This window comes from Trichosurus vulpecula, chromosome 3, assembly GCF_011100635.1.
Source record: "Trichosurus vulpecula isolate mTriVul1 chromosome 3, mTriVul1.pri, whole genome shotgun sequence".
Taxonomy (NCBI): domain Eukaryota; kingdom Metazoa; phylum Chordata; class Mammalia; order Diprotodontia; family Phalangeridae; genus Trichosurus; species Trichosurus vulpecula.
In genome coordinates, this window is record NC_050575.1 from 16,473,029 (window position 1) to 16,494,821 (window position 21,793).

The following is a 21,793-nucleotide window of genomic DNA, read 5'->3' on the forward strand; positions in this document are numbered from 1 at the left end:
ATTAAGACATATATATATGAATATATATACATTCATACATATATATATATATATACATATACATAGTGTAAGATAAAATGTTTCTTGGACAAAAATACCCTCAAGTTCAGTTGTTATAAAATAGTACTTAACCATTGTTTGTTTTTTGCACTGATTTTTTTTATACTTGAGGTGATAAGACAACCTAGGAATGCACTCAGAGAGTCATTTTTCTGACTTCAATATATAATTCAGGAAGATGGATGCTGCAATCATAGATTTGTTTTAAAATTGCACTTAAGATAGTTTAATGCTAGTAGAGTACTTTAAATATGGGTAAATGGACTTCCCAACAATGCTATGTTGTGGAGATAAGAAATCATTTGTATCTATTAAACCTTTATTTTAATAATAATGTTTCTAATTACAATCAGCTCTGTATTATATGTATAAATGGAATTCAGTGATTGGGGAAAATGGCTTTCATCTAGTAATTTTCATCATCATTTAAGAGTATTTCTAACTCAGAAAAACATTAATATTAAACTATTTTAAATATGCAGCTTGTTTATTTTCTGTTAAATGGGCTCAATTTTGATGTAATCATTCTTTTGTGGAATTCAATGTTTTGGAGTAATTATTTTATTCCTTGAACACCTTGTCCCCTCCAGGCCTTTAAATTTCAATCCTACTGCGGCTACTCATGAAAACTACTAATTCTATACAAAGTTTATTCTCTAAAACTCAGTCTCTCCCTTCCGTTCTTTTCTACAAAGGCCTTTGTGTGTTATGACATGGAATCTTCAGAGTTTGTGCTTTTTAAGTTTACCATTCAGTCCCTTTGTCTGACAACGTTAATCCTTTTGTGCAAAGATCTATAATCCTAGTTAATGACGTGTCTTCGGAGGTCAAAAATCAGATTACGACTGTACGGTCAGTGTGCATTTGGAAACCTTACGGAAATCTCAGCACGGCCAAGGATCAACATAAAGGTGCTTTTCACGCTAATCGATCAAACGTAAGATGATCCGAGATGTCTAATCATTTCTCAGGTCTAATTTTTTTCTTTTAAACCAATTAAGTTGCATACAAGTGACCCTTTATCTCAGGTTCTTTCCAAACATATTTGTATAATATCCTCCAGAAAAATTGTCACTCCAGCAATTGCCAAGTAGAAAAATATTTCTCATTAAAAAAGTCATATACAATTTTACCTTTTTGGGTGTTTATTTGGTGAAAACCTAAACCATAAAGCAACAAAACCATGTGAAATAACTATTTCATTTGATGTTACTATGATCATTTATCACCATAAGTGAAAGTTTAAAATTCCTAGAAAAGACAAGGATTTCATTAGTTAAAAGTACAGGATGCGTTCTATACCGTATTCCCTAAAATATGGAACAGGGCATAAGTCCATGTGATTGTTTCATTGGGTTAGCGTCACACTAGGTATTACGGGTTTGGAGTGATGGAATTTACCTTTAACAACTAAGTACCCCAATGCTCTTGGTGGATCAAAAGGCCAAAGATTTAACTAAATCTCTCTCCTCAAATTGAAACGTACGGACCAGATAGTAACTGAGGAGGCTCGCCCTACTGCTCTCCTTACCTGTGTGGATAATTTGGACGTCTATTCCAGGACAGGGAAACTGGTCAATCTTAGTCCTAGGACATATGCAAAAAGTACACTATGGTCATCTTACTGAAGATCCAAGTCTGAAAAATCAAGAGACGGGTCCAGATTCTAGAAGCTCAAAACTTTGGCATCATTTTTAATCAAACATCCAAATGAAGGCTACAAAAGTATTCAACATATGTGGCATTTTTAATCAAGGCACTGCGGGATTTGTTGTACAGGTGGAGCAATTACAGTTACATCTGAATATTAAAATATTTACTACACATTGTAGTTATGAGCTATTATGAAAGACATAAGAGGAATGGAAAAATGTCTTTCATGGTTAATTTCTAGCTTGTACCATATGACAAATCATTTTTGATGTTCTTTGACACAAGCACCACCAACATTTTAAGAAACATGAAATTACCAGCAGTTTAAACAGAATCTTAAAGTATGCAAAATAAAAAAACAAACCAAAACCTGGCTCTTCCTTAGACACCTAACTTGAGTTTTTCCCACTTGTAAGAATAGTGATGTCTTAGGCAGGTTTGGCATACTGTGTCATATTCAAACTGTATATTTCCCATCCATTTGTAGGAAACTACAGATGGAAAATCGAATGACATCCAGGACAATAATCATGCATATTAAATACTAAAGATACTCTGGCCTGACCTTGTGGTTTTGTGAACATTTAATTACTTAAATTATACTCTACTTGAGAGAATCATCTAGGCTAGGTATAGTTGTTTGTGCTCTACAGCAATGGTGACACACTCACAAACAGGGACAACTAGTTCATACACAAGGATTCCTACAACTTGCACATTGACTTAAAGTGTAATATGATCTATGCTTTATTGTATTTTTATGTATTTTGTTAAATATTTCCCAGTTACATTTTAATCTGTTGAAACTGCACTTGGAAGTTTGTGGCCAGCTGGCCATAAGTCTGACACCACTAGTGTACAGCATCGTGACAACTGTTATCTTCTGTGTGATGAAGGATGTTGCTTTGCCAATGACCGTGGTCAAACTGAAAGTGTTCATATGTCAGCTTCCTTTAGAAACAATTAACCCTAGTTCAAGCCTCTATTTTTCTAGTCCTCTTTCATAAAGCTGATCCCTAGTCAGCCTTCTCCAGATTATGTAAAGTGTTAGGTTGTAAACATTTTATATCTATCTCTCAATGCTTTACCGACCATGATAAGACTCAGCCTATTCCATTGTGGGATATTCCTGACTGTTAGAAAGTACTGAGCTAAAATTTATATTCTTATAACTTCCACTCATATTCTCAGAACTCCACCACACTCCAACTCCACAGTCCTAACTGTCCCCTGGTGCAAAACAAATTGAGTCTAATCCTAACCACACTTAGAATCAACCATTTAAATTTCTTGTACGTTATCATCCTTAAAAGGAGAAGGGAATAAACAGTTGTTTAAGTGCCAATTATCTTATTTGACTCTCACAAGTAGCCCATTTTACATTTGGAGAAAATGAGGCAGACAGGTTAAGTGACCTGCCTAGTTTCATAGCTAGTAAATGTCTGAGGCTGTATTGAAGTCATGGCTTCCTGACACCAGGCCCAGCACTCCACTCTACCACTGTGCGTACAACACAGGACACACGCCTGCAATTTTAAATCTGACTCAAATTTTAGTCAGTTTAGGCATAGAGGCAAAAAATAATTACTCTTGGTCACTAAAGGCATAAACATTCTTATAAATATTGGAAAATTAGAATGGGAGAGGGATATAGGAAGAAAAGGCCTAAGGCTGAGGAAAATAGAACTTTTTTTTAAGGGCTGGTAGAAGCTCAGTGTAATCGTTCTAAAATTTAAGACTTCTGATCCTAGAGCAGTCTTTCAGGGATTCAAGTTTGAGTTGATTTAGAATAAAAGACATGCCTTTAGATTATTAATAGTCCACTATTTTGCTCTTCCCAAGGGACAAACTTCAGTTTTCCTTATTTACGTCTCCCCTTTGGAACTCAGCAAAGACCCGTTGCTCTCACTGCAGAACCCTGGAATCAGTCCCATTTCTGAAGATAGGTTCAGTGAGTAACTAGTGATGGAAGGGGAATGTAGAACTGAGTATAAAGGCAGTGTAGTGGGAATAGTACTGGGTTCTCTATTCCTAGATGGGCTGTGCATTTACCTGCAATCTTGGAGAAGTCATTTCCCTTCTTTTTGCCTCACTTTTTCCACCTCTAAAGTTTGAGACTAACATACGTGTCATGAATCCAGAGGGAGGTCTCTCTATTCCATAATTGAGTTTGAGGCAGCATCACATACTGGAACGAGCCCTAGGATTTGGATCTGAGAACCAGCTCAGCTACTACTTCGGCTAATTTATCTCATGTCTCTAGACCTCATTTTCTTCCTGTTGGAGGGGTTAGTCTTAGATTTTGCTTCCATTTGTAAATCCTGTAATCCTAAATCCATGGAAAGATTCCATTGGCTACTCTAAAACCCATAAAGGTCAGTGAACAGGAGAATGGAAACACCTGCTTTGGTCTGGGGTAACTTGACAGAATTTTGCTGCCCAGTGATGCTGTAGGTAGTTTCTCTTTGTCACTACAAATTGGACTGGAGAATGGGCATCTCACTAGCAAGAGTACAGGTCAGCTGTCAAACCAGAATAAGGAAGGAAACATTCACTTACCAAATGGGTGCCAGAGAACCGAGTAAGTGCCGGTGTCTTCGTTGCTTCATGCCAACACCTTCTCACCTGGAGCAGCATCTTGTCATACAAGGTGGCCCTGACTTGGTATCATAATGAAGCAACTACTGTTTACCTTCTACAGCTTTAAAAGTTTGCCTCCTGCAGGGAGTGGTTCTTGCACCTCCCTCTGCCATCTTTTCCCCCGAAACTGGTGGGCCGTTTGTCTTTTGAGGGTGAAGGGCAGACCAGTTTCAGTCATGCTTGTTTCTTGGTAACCAGCATCTGCAAATTGACAACATTTTGATTTGATCTCTCTGACCGTGCTACAGACCTTTATGAAGATTCTGTCACCATTGCTTATATCAGGAGTTCTTAACTTTTTTGTGTGTCATGGAACCCATTCCACAGTCTGGTGAAGCCCAATGTTCGTCTTCTCAGAATAATGTTTTTAAATAATTGAAGAAAATGTTAACTTCAGTTAGAGGTTAGTGAAAATGAAAAGGTATTTTTCCCAAGCAAGTTCATAAACCCCCAGTGGACCCCAGGTTAAGAACCCCTTGTTTATATAATTTTATAAAGGATGAGAATTTTCTTAAATGTTTATTAAGCATCTCCCACATGCTAGCCATTGTACTAGGCTCTGGCTTAGTAAACCTAGTACTTGGATATTTCAAATTATATTCCTAGACAGTGACCAACCTTGGGACAAATTAACATAAACCAAGTCCTAAAGAATTCAGCTGTCTTGGGGGCAGCTAGGTGGCGCAGTGAGTAGAGCACCAGCCCTGGAGCCAGGATGACCTGAGTTAGAATTCAGTCTCAGACACTTGACACACTAGCTGTGTGACCTTGGGCAAGTCACTTAAACCTAATTGCCCTGCCTTCCACCCTCCAAAAAAAAAAAAAAATTCTGTTCTCAGGTTCCCCCACCTTTTTAAAAGGGGGTAAAAAAAAAACCTCAATCACATGATTTCCATAAGCTCCTGTTCATATATGACAAATATAATCTATACTGTTCTTGGATGTGGTGTCTGTAATAGTTTTTAATTCCTGCTGATGGTGTATTTGGTTCTTTGGTATGTAATTTGGTTCCCTTTCAACATTCACTAAAAGTTTTCCTACCTATTAGTTCGAAGTTCTAGAAAAACCTAAAGCAGGATAACTGATAATTTTAGGAATCTTTGTCCTTAGAGCAAAACTGACAGAAGCCCTAGCCCTGCAGAGCATGAAAGATAAAACACAATGAATTTATCCTGTTTCATTATCCCTCTGCCTTCAAGTAGCCAGATAACCAACAAAACTTTCTGCATTATGCTGAAATCAGTGTTAATCTAAAACCAGGGTTAAAACTGATTTCTGTTTATATAGTGTCTAAACTGATTTTCCTTCTTTTGACATAATTTAAAGTCTAGTAATCCTTCCAAGTATTTTAATCTACTGAGAAGCTCCATGTAAGCATTATTATCATGGACTAGGTTTCAAGGTACTACTGAAAAGTATTCATTCGATTTAGATTAATATAGAGGGCTGGAGAACCTAAGAATTGAAGAATCACAACTTGAGACAATAACTAGAGGTTTTAAATTTTAGAAAATATTTGTGGCAAAAAAAAAAAAAATTATGCACACATCACAATGTCATCCCTAAGCAGGTAATTGTATTTGGAAAAACAATAGGAGAGAACTGGATCAACTGTCACATTTCTCATCCAGGGATCTGGCCAAAACACTGGTGAAGTAGGAAAAGCACTGTGGACAGAAGACCTGGGTCTAAGCCCCAATCTGGCCGAGTCACTAATCAGAGCCTCAGTTTTCTTGTGGAGATAAAACCCATGTACCACTTACCTCATTGCATAGTTGTGGAAATAAGATGTTACTATTTATCATAACAAGGTACCAATATTCTCTATAATGGAGCTTTAGATATGAGAAAGGAGAGTATTTCATGCTAGGCTTTATACGGTACCTGACACTGCAAAAATGTGAAAAACCTTCAATCAAGTCCTGGCTTCCACTGAGAAACAAGGAAGAAACACAACCTTATAGTGTTGCTCCCGCCAATGTCATTTCAAAACAGTGTGACTGATACATTATAACCAAAAAGCAACATCATTCAGCTACTTACCTGAAACACCAACCCAATGATTGTTGGCACTGGGTCCCAGCATTACCCCCTGAGTGTGAACCCACTTGGTCCTCATCATGATAGCATGTTTTCATGGCATTCACAATGATGGCAGGCTTGGTCTGCCTGAATTATGGGTTGGTTGGTTGGTTTGTTTTTAAAGAAAGATGAACTACAAAAGAAACAAAGCATTTTACCTTCAACTTGGAAATGTCATTTTGAGATCAACGGGAAAAAGCCTATTCTGTGTCATACACGGAGTTGAGGACTGTGGCATCTTCAGAGAGAGGACCTAAATTCAATTCTAATGATTATATGATTGAACTTACCCAAATGTAGCAGAATCAAGCTCTTAGCAGGAACAATGTGTACTTCCATAAGAAAGGTTTTTATTTATTCCTTTAATATGTCAAATAAAACAAAATTAAACATTGCGGAAGTCCTTGTGACTGTCACGTTTCACTACTTTGTATGCTATCAGAAGCGTTAAAATAAGGCTGAAGGGATTCACAAGGACACAGATTGATCTTTAGAATTAAAAAATATCATAGCTTATTCTTTAATATCAATCAGTTGTTTCCAGTAACATAATCCATAAAACATTCAACACAAGAGCTTTGTAGTTATTCAGATATTACTGTTGGTAATGTTCTAATAGCTTAACGTTTTCAAACAAACAAGTTATAAAATGCACAGAGCTCACAGTTCAAGAGGGCCAAGATATAAATAACACATAATACAAAAACCTTGTTTACCTGTTTTGACTTTTGTATAAAAAAATTACAAAATGCCCTCCTCCCTCCAAAAAAAAAGTCTTAACCCCACTAAAATGAAATAAAAACCCTAGAATCTGATGCTTTTCACAAATCCATTGAAATGGAAAATACAGTACATGCATTTAGAAGGTGCAAATACAAAGTGCGTTTCTGATCTGCTAAACATTTGACATCTTTTCAGGAAAGCTACAAGTGCTGACTAGACATAGCCTTTAACCATCTCGTGCCTATATTGTGAAGGTCCTCGAGAACTTCAGGGAGCCTCCAGGTAAGGCACTGTCACTTGTCTGCTCCCCAAAGCCCCTCTGTTACATTACAGAAGCATCGTTGATTCTGTTTCTCTGCTTCCATTCATGCCTGGTTTTCTAATCCAAGTATCTGGAAATAAGACAAGCTGCTCAGTATCCTCCACTTTTTCTTTCTATCGTGGGCAAACGGTATTGTTTCATGTTAGACTTAATGTCCTTCTGTGTATCTGTCTGTTAAAGAAATTATAGACATGTTCAAGTAAAGACTCACAGGCTTTGAGAATAGTTTGATAAAGAACAAGTCAGAATCGGTACCTTCTTGTTTGTTCCAATGTATTTCAGAGGCTTTAAGATAGGGACTTTTCCACTTGTCCCAGAGCCACTAAGAACAGCACGCAGGGTGGTAGGGCTGGAGTAAGATGTCAGTGTGGTTACTCCAGAGACCTTCAGTTTGGGGAGTTCCACCGGACAGGTGGATCCCTGCCTTTCCGAGCGTTCTTCCACTTGCTTCAGATACTGTTTGTTTAAAACATACACACATAGTGAAGGTCATTTTACTATGATCTAGGCAAAAAAAGTCTTGGACAGAAGGACAAGAAATCTGGATTTCAGTCCAGACTATAGTACTAGTTATGTCGCCTTGGGCAAGTGCCTCCTCTCTGGGCTGCCGTTTCCTCATCTGTAGGGTGGAAGAACTGAACCAGATGAGATGAAATATTGCTCAGGTCTTTCAAGCTGTAACATTTTATGGTTCCATGAAATAACTGGTTCCTTTTTCCTTTCTAGAAGCAGTATTGCAGAGCCCTCTATTTTATGTTACACCCAAACGATTTCATAGGCAGGATGTGACTATAAACGGACCATGACTGACCGTTAAACCAAAACATGTATCGTTTGTATATCCAGAGGAGATGAGACAGTACAATAATAATGGGAAAAGCCCTTACAGTTAAGATGACTATGGGAATGGTAAGAAAAACAGCCAGCTCTCCCACATATGCTAGACCAAAGAATGGTCAATAAATCCAAAGACAGCCTACACTGCATCTTCATCCAGCCCAAGACTTCACAAAAAGACACAGAGAAAGAGGCCCTGCCAGAAAAGCCAAGGTGAGCACAGGTAAATAAGTCAGAAGCTTGCCAATCCTGAGATCCTCCTAGGCCTAGGGCATCTGAAGCTTGTAGTGCTCTTTATCTAGGACAGCAAGCCTCAAGTGCTCCCATGACTAAGTCAAAGGGGGCGGGAGGGGTCAGGAGTTGGCAGCTCTCAGACCAAGATCATTCCTTCCCCTCGCTTCTCCCCTCCCTGCCCCCACCTTTCCGGACTACTATCCAGACTTCTCTATCATGCATGAGAAGAGAAACTTCTTAGTCCTGAAAAATCACTTCAGCTCTGGAATTACCCTTCTCCCTGAAGCTCCTCCTTCTGATTTAGATGGTTCCTCCTAGAACCTCCATTTAAAGTTGGCAATCGGGCCAAACATCTCATTTCTCACCACATCTCTCACTACAATCTGGACTTCTCCGTTATGCCTATGTGGTGGGTATCTTCCTCAACCCCCTCTGACTACTACCCTTTTCCGTTTCCATTTGTATGTGGTCTTCAACCATTAGAATGTAAGCTCCTTGGGGGCAGGGGCTGTCTCTTTTTTAATTCATATTCTCAGTGCCTCAGCACAACACCTAGCATACAGTAAATGCTTAAAAAATGCTTGTTGACTGACTTACCAAAAGTCTCCAGAGAGCCCGGAAGACCACAGGCTTAAAACCTGCCAGCATTCTGGCATACCAGGGAAAGTGGAAGTTAGGGAGACCAATCCAGTAGACTGAAATCAGAAGTAAACAGGGTCTGACCAAATGGAAGAATGCAGGAAGGAATGGGGCTCGCTGGAGATAATAGTAAACAGAAGAACCTACTGAACACTATGAGGAAAATATGTGTTGACCCCAGAGAAACTTGAAAGACAAACCCAGAAGACAAAAGTAAAAACACAACAACTACAAGCCTCAGGGAAAATAAAAATAACAACTTACAAGAGTGTCTGGAAGAAATGAAGCAAGAGATTAAAAAATGAAATTATAAATAAGAAGTCTATAAAAAAGAACTGGAAGAATAAATAGCTCAGAAAGAAGGTGGAAATTCTTACCCAAGTAACAGAATTCCTGAAAAGTAGAATAAACCAAACAAATCAATGACACTTTTAAAAAATAAGAAATATTAAGGCAGAATCAAAAGACCGAAAACAACAGGGAAAAAACGGTATCCTCAAACAGCTCACTGTGAAAAAGGCATCACGATGAGAGGTGATGTGACAATCGTCAAACGCCCTGGAAACTAGGACTTGAACAGGCAGACCAACAGCTGGATACTATATTTCAATAAATCTTAAATAAAAACTGCCCAGGATCTATAAGAACCAAAGGATCAAGTGAAAAAAGAAATAATGGACCAGTCACCTCCTAAAAGAAACCCCAAATGAAAATTCCCAAGAACATCAAAGCATGAAATCCAGAAAGGGTTCACAAACCAAATAACCACACTCAGAATCACACAAGACTTGGCAACCACAACTAGAAAGAAATCTTGAAATACAACCTTCCTAACAATAAAGGCTTGAGAATAACTTACCATGAAAGACTGAGGTTGAAAAAAAATGGGCCTCTAATAGAACACAGAACCTTCAAAGACTGGAGCTGAGCACAAATTTTGTATTTTTTTTCTTTATTCTGAACTTAACCACCAAAAAAAATTAGCATTTTTATAAATAAAGTAGAACAAAAAAAAAAAAAAGGACGGCACATAAAACTGTAAATCTCTGTTGTGTAGACTTCTTTTCATTTTAAGTAAATTCAACATGTAACTTTCAAATCTAACCTACTTGTCTCTTTCCCTCTGGCCTTCCTTTTATTCTCTTCTGTTTGTTTGTTTTTTTAATTTTTTTTTAAAATGTCCTATCTGGAGGTCTTCAGAGAAGCGAGAAAAGAGAAGGAAAAAGAAATATACCTGGAAAGAAAAAAGGGGGTGGAATACACCATTTCTCATAACTGAGGTGTGCCATGAGAATATACAATCAATCAGTAAACATTTAAGTGCCTACTATGTGCAGGCTGTGTTAAGTACTGAGTATACAAAAAGAGTCAAAAGATAGCTCCTGTCCTCAAGGAGCTTACAGTCTATATGAAGGAAGGATGGGGGGGATCCTCATTCAAATCTGATATAGGAGAGTTAACAGAAATACAGACAGCTAGGTGGCACTGGGGCTGAAGTCAGGAACACTCATCTTCCTGAATTCAGATCTGGCCTCAGAAACTTGTAACCCTGGGCAAGTCACTTAACCCTGTTTGCCACAGTTTCTTCATCTGTAAAATGAGTTAGAGAAGGAAATGGCAAACCATTCCAATGTTTTTGCCAAGAAAACCCCAAATGGGGTCACAAAGAGTTGGGCAAGACTGAAATGACTGAAAAGAAACAACACAGATATACAAGAGTTTGATATTGAAACAGACTAAATGGAAATGGGCAAAGACAGGGAGAAGGGAGGCAGAGTCAGAGGGAACAGTCAGAAGCAAAACCAATTTCAACTTCAGAGGCTTGACTGTGAAGGGAGAATTAGGAGAAAAGAAAGAAACAGTAAAAAGTAGAGATGAAGATATAGAAGAAGTAGCGAGGAAGAGCAATGGAGTATAAGTAGGTTGCTTCAATTGTAGATCACTAATGTTAATCATACTCCTTTTATCTCCTTTTTACATAGAGGTAGCTAGTGCAAAGAGGGAAAAATATAAAAAAGTATGAGGTAGGCAAATCCACAGTTAACATTCATAACTTGAATGTGATAAACACCCATGAAATAGATGAGAACAGAATCCAAAAACATACTGTTTGGAAGAAACAGACTTGAAACATATAAGTACACGTAGTATTAAAATGAGAGGCTGGAAAAGAATTTATTAAATTCCAGGTGAATTCAAAAAAGCAGGAGTAACTTCATGATCTCAGATAAGGCAATAATAAACAGAAAGGGTTGAAAGAAATAAACAGGAAAACTGCATTATCCTAAAGGGTACCATAGAAAGTAAAATGGTATCAGTACTTAAAATATATGCACCAAATGGCATGTGTAAAGGAAAAATTAAATTACAGGAATAGATAGAAAAATGATAACAGTTTTGGTCCTCAACCAACTCCTTTTAGACCTAGACCAGAGGTTCCCTAACTTACTTGGCCTACTGCTCCCTTTTAAAAAAAAATTACTCAGCACCCCCCTGGAAATCTTCTTTCTTTATCCCTTCAATGTTTTTTTTTAATTTGTGTCATTTCAAAAAAAAATAATTTGTTTTAAAAATGATACATCTTAAATTTAATAATTGTTAATTTGTGGGGTTTTCCTGCATTGAAATTTTGATGATGCAATATTGCCTCATGTAACTATATAGTATTGTATTATAAACAAGTCATAACACTCATATTCCTGCCAATGCATGCTGGACTTCTGACGATGCACGACACACTCGTCTGCCAACACCTGCTTTTCAAGACCTGTTAGTAGACTTGACCACTGATACTGGTTATAAGTTGTATTTTGTGTGTTTATTTGGAAAATAATGTAATCGCTATGACTTTAACTCTGTTACACAACAGATGAAACATGTATGAATGGTTTTTCAAAATTTTCTTCTCTTCTATCCTTATGCCTCCACCTCCCCCTGATTTTTATTCAGTGCTCTCTAATTGCAACTGAGGTTACTACTGCCCCCCCGGATCGTTCCAGTGCCCTCCAAGGGGTGCTATCACCCACTCTGGGAACCTATGCAAAACTAACAAAAAGGTAGACAAGAAAGAAATTAAGGACCTGAATGAGATTTTAGAAAACTTAGGTATGACAGATCTCTGACAAGTAGTGAGTAAGAAAAGATAAAAAATATATATACGTATATATAAAATTTTAACTTCTAATTTTAACTGTATTGATTCTAATCAGTAGATATTTAATCAACAGATTTTAATCAATAAATGGATAAAGTGCTGGGCCTAAAGTCAGGAAGACTCATCTTCCTGAGTTTAGATCTAGCTTCAGACACTTACTAGCTGTGTGTCCCTGGGCAAATCACTTAACCCTTTTTTTCTCAGTTTCCCCATCTATAAAATGATCTGGAGGAGGAAATGGCAAACCATTTCTAGTATCTCTACTAAGAAAATCCCAAATGGGGTCATGAAGAGTTAAACGTGACTGATAAAACAACTGAAAAAATTCCAAAATCATTAAATTATGAATTTTCTTTAATCTAGCAATACCACTACTAGATATATACCCCCAAAGAGATCAAAGAGGAAAAGAACACGGATATGCAAAAATAGACTTTTGTTGTAGCAAAGAACTAGGGGGATGACCACCAATAGAAGAATGGCTTTACATGAATTTGCATTATACAAATTCAACTTTACATAAAGAATTCTGAAAGAAATCCACATTCCAAAAAAACACCTACGTTAACTTTACTGTAGGACTATGCTCTCTCGTGCTCTCTCCACTCCTGCCCCTGGGGCTCAGTGCTCTGCAGCCTCCCCCCACCCCCCCCCCCAAAAATCTGAAAACTAAAAACCCCTCCAAGTGAAAGCAGAACAAGAGACTACTGCCACTGATGGACTTGGCTTGAGACCTCCATGCGGCCAGAGATGAGTCCTCTGCTCCACTCTGCCTGCCACTGTGACCCCTGCATGTCTTCTCTTCAGTCCGTCAGTGCTTGGGGACTGCATGTCTGTCTCCAGCCCCTGCATGTTGCTGATCCTTACCTATGTCCATGTCCAGCCCCCGCATGTCTCCCTGCCACATGTTCTTCCTCAGCTCCGGTCAGGCCCCCACATGGCTGTCCTCAGCCTCCACATGTTCTTAAACTGTGTGTTGGCCCCTCCTTCCACAAGTGTGCAGCCCCTTTCCTGCTTCCCTCTCTCCCTCCCTTCCCCACATCCATGGGCAAATTCGCGTTACATAAAAATCACTTTACACAGAGGTATACAGTGAGAACTGTCTGTATATAAATATATATGTCATATATAATGGAGTATTATTATGCCATAAGAAAAGATGAAATCTATGGATTAAGAGAATTCTGAAAGACTTGAAAGCGTATGAAATGATGCAGGGTACAGTGAGCAGAATCAGAATATTCAGTGACTTAAAAGTTTTTTTTTTTAAATGAAAAACAACTTTAAAAGACTTAAGACCTGTAATTAATGCAACGATCAGCTATGAGTCTAAGGACCAAGAGTGAATCCTGCTACCTGACAGACAAGTGGCGGACTAGAGGCACAGAATGCGATACAGATTTCTGGACGTGGCCAACACAGAGACTTCTTTTCCTTGACTATAATTATTTGTTACCAGAATGTGGTTTTTAATTTGGGAAAAGATGGAAGCTAGTGATAACGATGCCAAGAAAAAGTATCAAAAGAAAGAAAGAGGGTCAGTGAAGTATTTTTTTAAATGTACTGAAGAAGATGGAAGGAAATTCAGGGGGCGATAAACAGAACAGCTTTGAAGCAATGCTGAATTTATTACATACTTTTTTACAGGTGTACATAGTAGAGAGCTGGGTTTTCAGAACCATCTTTTTTCTTATTCTTTATATATCATACTTTCATGTAAATTGGTGTCTGTCAAGTTCAGAATAACAAAAAATTAAAATCAAAAGCGCTGGACTAGGAAGAGGCCCAGCCATACTACAAACTAGCTTCATGACCTTGAGCACTTCATTTTAGCTCTACTCACAGGTATCAGTATCCTCATTTTACAGCTGAAGAAACTGAGGCAGATGGAAGAGAAGTGATTTCTCAAGGTCACACACCCAGTAAGTGTTTGAGACTGGATTTGATCTCAGGCCTTCCTGACCCCAGACCCAGGGCTCTATCCACTGAGCCACCTAGCTGCCTAGGAAGGGGAGTTATGTGTGGTGATGCTGAATAGATAAGGTGGGCCAGGTTGTAAAGGGCTTTAAAAGCTGTAGAGAAGGGTATATGTTTGATACTAGTTGTAATTAGGGAACCAATGGAGTTTATTAAATAAGGCAGGAATATGGTTGGATCTGCCCTTTGGCAGCTACGTGGAAGAAGAGATAGAGTGATGGAAACTTATGGCAAATAAGACCGAACAGACATCCAGTTTGAAATGTCTAAATAAGCAGGTAAGTGAGACTGGAACTCAGTTGTTGTGAGGATCAAATGATACAGTATTTATAAAGCTATGTGTCTGGTACATAGTAAGTACTTGATAAGTGCTTGCTCCCTTCCCCCAACTTGGCCTTCTCTCTCAAAAAATCAAGTTTATTAACACAAATGGAGGCATGGGTTACAGAATGAATAATGAGGCTCTGCATAAGGAGGGTACATGGTCTCCAGTCTTCCCCACTGCACCCACCACTTTGTTAATACTCTACCTAAAATGGGATACTCAAGACTCGAATATTATATTCCAAATGCCCTCTAATCGGGGACAAGTACAGCAGGGCTATCAGCTCCTTTGCGCAGAACACCACGCCGCTACGAATGAACACGTTATCAAAGGCAGTATGGCTAATGGAGGAAGCTGGCCTCAGACTCAGGAGCTCTGTTTTTGTCATGTACTGGACGTGTGATCCTGGGCAAGTCCCTTAACCTCTCAGTGCTCCAGGCAGCTCTCTAAGACTCGAAGGGGCAGAACAAGGGCTGATCTGCATTGGGAGAGGGACTTTCCTCAAGAGCTCCCTATAACCATGAAATTACAGGCCTGGATGCAAAAAAAAAAAAGGATCCCCATAGTTTGGGAGGACTTTTTTTTTGCTGCTTTTTTCTACACACTGTTAACTCATACTGAATTTTCAGTCCAGTACGTCCTCCAGATCTCTGTCACCCCACGGGTTTCTGTATCTCTGAAGAGTTGATTGAGGAAGGACATATCCATTAACCAAGTATGAATATCTACTCACCAAAAAGAGCAGTTATCTAGCTATTTATAAAGAGAGCAAGCAAATGGCAGCAAAAGGCTGAGTAAAGCAAGGTGACGTAAAGAGTGCCACACCTGGAATCAGGAGTCCCACATTTCTTTACCTTCCCCGGGGCCAGAGAACTCTCTCTGTTTCCGTCTCCTTAGCTATGAAGTAGGAACGGTAATGCGTGTGCTGCCTAGTTCACTGGGTTGTTTTAAGGAAAACATGTTGAAAGCCTGAAGAAAAGAGCTATTATATGCAGCATCCATGCCAAACTAAGACTTGGCACACTGCAAATTTAATCTCTTTCAATGTTTCTAAATCACTGACTTTAGTGGTTACATCTACTATAAACGAAGTAATATTTTGGGACATGTAATACAGGCCTGCACAACAGCAGCCCACGGGCTGTTTGTATAGGCGATTTGTATAGGCCTGGTGGAAAAGGTAAGATAGAGATGAATGCTTTCATAAGATTCCAGAGGAGAGTTAAAACCAGTAAACAGATACACTTTCAACAGCTCTGATGTTCGAATTTAACATCTTCTTTGCAACAGGAATATTTTCCCTGTGATGGAGGATATAGGAAGGTTTGGGTGAGTTGTGCCAGTGGTTCTCTATCATCCAGACATAACAACTGCCAAATTTCTCTCAAGCTTAATCAGAGAGGGGCTGCCTTAGCCAATACTTCATTTACATGTATGCCTTCCCACCAAGAAGTCTCTGAAATAGTCATCAGTTCCAGATTCTTAGGTCCCACGGAAGAGACATGTATTAAAAACAAGCACTTTATGGGGAAGGAAACAGTCAGGTGTAAGGTCAAGGATGTCACAAAATGTGTTACCTGCTTTTTTCCTTCCTTTGAAATCTGCCACACATTTCTGAGTGATTCTGGTTCTCTCAGACGTTCTGCCAATCCTACTTTCCTGCGGGCTACGAGAGCTTGCTTCTCTGATACCCTATGATGAATAAAAATATAACTGTTCCTCTACTGTATAACAGTAGACAAAGATACCATAGCCACATGCTTTCCCTGTCTTAAGATATGCCTCAGTTTACCTGCTGTCAGCAACTGCCAAGGGACTATCTTTCTCTGATTCACCAATTTCAGTGTAAGAGTCTGAACCATGGAGCCAGAGATCTCATAGTAACATATGTACATGCTCAGGTATCCATGGGAAAGTTAACCGATTCAGCTGGGCACAATCTAGTACACAATTACATGACAGTGTAGTAGAATGATAAAGAGATGAAACTGATTTTCACGTTTGTGTGTAGAATAAACCTCATGACTTTAAAATCACACTACCTGCACATAATTATTCTTTTCTAAACTAATACATTCAGTTCTAATTATCTACATGTACATTTGCTACAGGCTGTTAGAAATTTATGTATCATAATCTAAAGTAAAAATAAAACATGCTGTGAAGGATCCTCGCACTGTCTAAAACAAATGATTTCTAAAGTTTTAGGAATAGGTATGTTTCCATTATTTCTATTGGTTCATTGTATCATTCTACTCCCATCGAGACAGATGATCACATGATTTAATTCAATAAGAAAGGAAGAAGACTATTAGTCTTGGTATCACCTGAAAAGAGAACTTTTTGCCTTACAGAAAATACTCCCCACCTCTTGTTTTATGTTAACACTACCACATTGAGGGCCAATTCACCTGAAGAGGGCCAGAGTAAGATTTTTTAAAGACCTCAACTAGGACATCGAATGCCAGGTATAATAGCTGCTTTTAGGAAAGACCATGCTCAAATAAATCCCAACAGTGGTCATTTGCCCCCTAAAAATGAGTTGTATTAACAGCTGCTATCAAAGAGTACTGTAAGCATGCACTGTTTTGAGCCATACCTCAGGAATCATATGATAAAATCATAGAGGCTAGAGGAAGTTCATTAGACTCTAGTCCAACTCATCCCGATCATCCCTAATCGGTGACCCTCTTGAGGCTTCTTGCCCCCGAAGGCTGCTGGCACTGCTACACAGCAGTGGTCCTCTAGATGGAGTCAGACTCAGTGTCCAACAAAGATGTCAGAAGCCTACCTTTGTTCTCGGAAGTAAGAATGCTGCAGCGCCTGGTGGGCACTGATTCTTTCATCTGGGTCATATTCTACCATTGCATAGATCAGAGAAAGGCACTGAGGGGACAAAGTCGATGTCATCGGAGAGATTCCTGATCCCTTTTTAAAAGGAAAATCAAAACTCATAGCTCTTGACCTGTGTTAAAAGCCCAATGATAATAAACAACAGTGTCATCATTGAGAGGGTTCAGCTGGTAAGCTATCACATCTCCCAAGAGATGGGTGTAGCTTCACAATTGCACTGGTTTAACATGGCAGCAAAGATCGGAATTATAGGTCATAAGACTAGAGGCCACCTTAGAGATCACTGAGTCCAACCCTCTTGTTTTACAAATAGGGAAATCAAGGTCTAGAAGGGAAAGGGACTTCAGTTCACATAGCATATCTGTGACAAAACTGGGGCTCAAACACCAGTCTCCTAACTCCCATCCCAGTGCTGAAAGCCCAGTTCAAAAATGAGTTTTAAGCTGCCTGAAAGAAAATGTTAAGCATGTTGAAAATGGATCATTCAACAGGCATTTTTTAAGTACTATGTAACAAGCACTGTCCTAAATACTGCGGAATTGTCCTTGCCCTCAAGAATCTTTTGTTCTACTAGATTAACAATACTGCAGATGTCAAAGAATGATAAAATAATTTTTAATTAAAATGCTGGCCAATTCCTTCACCAAATACAGTGGTAACATACCTTAATGAACCAACTACAGAGTAAATATGAATCACAAACGGGTTTCTAATTTTAGCTCTGCCTTCCTCCCTGGGCTGCTTGTGGCTAGTGGTTGTAAAGAAAGCCTGCTGAACATTGTAAAGAATTGTAGATGCCTAAGCCATAATTATTTTGGTCCCTCCGCCTCAGGAGCAAATGTCTCCCAAGTCCCTTTACCTCCCAAGTTTTCTCCTTTGTAAAATGGGAAGGTTGAACTACATGATATCTAAGACTTTTTGTAGCTCTAAAATTTTGTGAAACACATTCAGTACTGTCTAAATATTTCTGGAGATTCCAGAAAATGTATACATATTTACATACTGAATGTATATAACAATTTCCATCAAAGGGCCTCAAAGTACAATATAAATATTTACTGGTGACCATTTAAACTCTGGGCCCTGATTTTCAAAGAGCCTCCTGATAAACCAAAATCCTCAAAAATATGCTGGTCACAGAAACTGGTCAAACTCTCCCTGTACCACTTAAAATCACAGTCTCTGTAGTAACTATGCCTATACAAAGAGGAATTGTCCTTACAAAACATTAGGAATAGTAAGGTCAAAAAAGACTATATATCAAAAAGCTGAAATTAAATTAACAAAGAAGGTCATTGCCTCTACGTGTTTCTTGTAGGGCAAAGCTAAGAAATGGGCTAGGAATATGACGTCAGTAACATTAGACTTATAATTCAAAAAACAATGTGCAAGTTCATAAGCGAAAGGTACCATGTGCTTACTGTTTGAATTTGGTAAGAGTCTTCTGAGGAGGTGTGCCAATAACATCGTGGATTTTGGAGATCTGGTCCAGTTCATTAGCTCCAGGAAACAGAGGCTGCAGACTGAAAGAATATGACAACAGGGAAATCATTTGGAGTTATTTTCCCATGACAGGTATATAAATTACTAGCATCTCCTCCACTCATCTAACCCCCCTTAGGACTCCACGGACTTGAGATTAAGAATCCCTGATCTGACCCAACCCTCTCATTTTAGAAAGATGAGAAAGCGAGAAGTGATTTGCACAGATAGACAGAAGAGTCAGGATTTGAACTCGGTCTTCCAACACCAAATCTAATGCCCTTTCCTTTACACTATGCTGCCTCGAGGGCAGTCACTTAATCTAAGCCTTAGTTTCCTTCTCTAAAAACAAGCATTTGATTGTACGGCCTAACTTAGAGGTTGTGAAGGTCAAAAAAGAAAAAGTATGTAAAAACATTATGTACCCTATAAGCACCAGTTATCATTAACTGTGTCATGGGGTTATTAAATGGGGTCTGGATTTGAGATTTCACTAGTATAGATAAGGAGATAAGGATAACTCCCTCTATTAGCAGCACATTCTCTGCAGCTTATAGTCTTAGGAAGGTTAAATGACTTGCCCAGGGTCACACAACCAGTAGATATCTGTATTAACAATCGGCTAGCAGCTTCTATGGGGGCATGAGATGCACCCAGGAGGCTGCCAGCATGCCGGAAAAGCACAGGTTCTTTTTATCTGCTTAAACAAAGAAAGCACGGTGAAGGGGTTGACCAGCTTACTTTAATCCAGCATTCAGTTAGCATACAGACAACATTCATTTAGTTCAGGGGAAAAAACGCTAGCATTCAGTTAGTTCAGGGGAGCATGTGGGCAAGTATCAACAGACAGGCCAAATACAGATTACAGTCCGCTAGTTCAGGGGAACAAACAGCCAGCACCCTGAAGTTCAGAACTTTCATTTAGTTCGGGGGAAAACAAAACCAGCACCCCAAACTTCAGTACTAAATACAAACAAATTACAAATATCAACAGACAGACCCAATACCATTCATAGTTACCAACATCTGGGCTCAGCCCGAGAGCAAGGGCTGGCCCAGAGTGACGCTCCCCACCGCTGCCGCGCCAACCAGAAAAGGAAAAAGAGAGCTCTTCAAGCTGTCCTCTCCCCTCTTATAGAGTTTTTGACATCATTGAGCGCCGCCTGAATGACCAGAGCCGATTGGTTCTTGAGTTGGCCTCTCCCCCTAGTGTAGACTAGGTTAACACCCAATAGGGCGTGGCTCTGGAGTCAACACCTCCCCTCAGCCAGCCCCATGACTCATCACACAGGAAGTTCTCTGCTCACAGGCATGGCCCAGCAATGCTCAATGAGTCACTCAAAGAAAACAAAGGCCACTCGGGCTACAATATCACAAGCCTGAACCCAGATTGTCTTGGCTATCAATCCAGTTCTTTACCCACTCAGCCACATCACCTCACAGGGTTCAGATGAAATGATATAAATGTATGTGAAAGTACCTGGCAAATTTTAAAACTTAAGAAAAATATAATTATTGTTTACTTCTAAATTTCTTAAGTAGTAGTCCTGATTAATATTATCTTAATCTCCAATTCTTTCTAATCCTCTTTTCCCCAATCACCTTTATTTTCCTTAATTGCCACCTTTATAAGTTTATCCACTGTTCTCTCCTCCTTACTTTCTACCCAAATTCATCTTGTCTGTTCATCAAAGCTATAAGAGCCACCTAATCCTCACCAAGAAACCCAGCTCCAGCCTTGACATTCTACCATGCCATGTCATGCCACCAATGGTCAGGGTTACCAAGATGGCTAATTTATTGGGCATTCTTGGGACTAACTTTGCCTAGTCTTGAAGACCACTATAGGGATCCTCATCACTATTTCGCCCAACTTTCCTTCCTTGAGTGCCAGATTCAGCTTGGGTCTCATCTAGAGATTTCATCAGAAAACTAATTTGCAAGTGGTAGGGCAGGACAGAATAAAATGTGTTACTACTGTTGCGGATAACAACTACCACCATTTCTATAGTGGCCTTTCAGATTTACAGAGTGTTTTCCTCACAATAACTTTCTCAGGTAGGTAATACAAATGTTACTCCATGAAAAGCATTCAGAAAGTCATTCATTAATGGTTCAATGTCAAACTGGCAGAAGATTTCCAATGAAGTGTCCAAGGGATCTGTGCTGGGTCCTGTGCTGTTTAACATTTTTATCAATGACTTGAATAAAGGTGTGACTGGAATATTCATTAAATTTACAAATCTATTAAGAAGAAAAGTCACTTGTTAAATGCCTATCACATGTCAAGTACTGTGCTAGGCTAGAGACAAAGACAAAAAAATCAGTTCCTGTCCTCAAGAAGCTTACATTTTACATTCTATTGAGGGGGATAATGTATACAAAATACATACAGAATAAAGACCTGTGGGAGGGAAGCACTAACAGCTGGGGAGAAGAGGGAAGGCCTCATAGAAGTGCCCTTGAAAGAAGCTAGAGATTCAAAGAAATGAGGGATTGTTAAGTACAGAGTCTGGCACATAATAGATGCTTGCCGACTGAGAGCCTGAGGTGAGAGGAGTACATTTCAAGCATAAGAAATTATCAATAAACGAGCAGTTATTAAGCTCCCACTACCTGCCATGCACTGTTAGGTCCTAGCGATACAAAGACAAAAGTAAACGAGTTCTTGCCCTTATAGTTTAGCCAGACAACACGTACGTACACAAGGTAATTTTGAAGAAGGCACTCACAGCTGAGGAGAATCAAGAAAGGCTTCATGTAGAAGATGGCATTTGAGATGAGTCTTGAGGAAAACTAGGGATTCTAAGAG

The 21,793-nt window shown here is 39.1% G+C and overlaps 1 protein-coding gene across 1 annotated transcript in view; it reads right to left on the reverse strand.

Moving 5' to 3' along the window:
* Window positions 1-7,570: 7,570 nt before the first annotated feature.
* MOK (MOK protein kinase) overlaps window positions 7,571-21,793 on the reverse strand; it is a 100,943-nt gene continuing 86,720 nt past the window's right edge. Inside the window, exons 8-13 of the mRNA XM_036751075.1 lie at window positions 18,921-19,022; window positions 17,438-17,611; window positions 16,224-16,338; window positions 10,100-10,114; window positions 7,736-7,927; window positions 7,571-7,651 (exon numbers count right to left, since the gene is read on the reverse strand). Coding sequence (XP_036606970.1) covers window positions 7,571-7,651; window positions 7,736-7,927; window positions 10,100-10,114; window positions 16,224-16,338; window positions 17,438-17,611; window positions 18,921-19,022 — 679 coding nt within the window. The remainder of the gene's footprint in view (window positions 7,652-7,735; window positions 7,928-10,099; window positions 10,115-16,223; window positions 16,339-17,437; window positions 17,612-18,920; window positions 19,023-21,793) is intronic.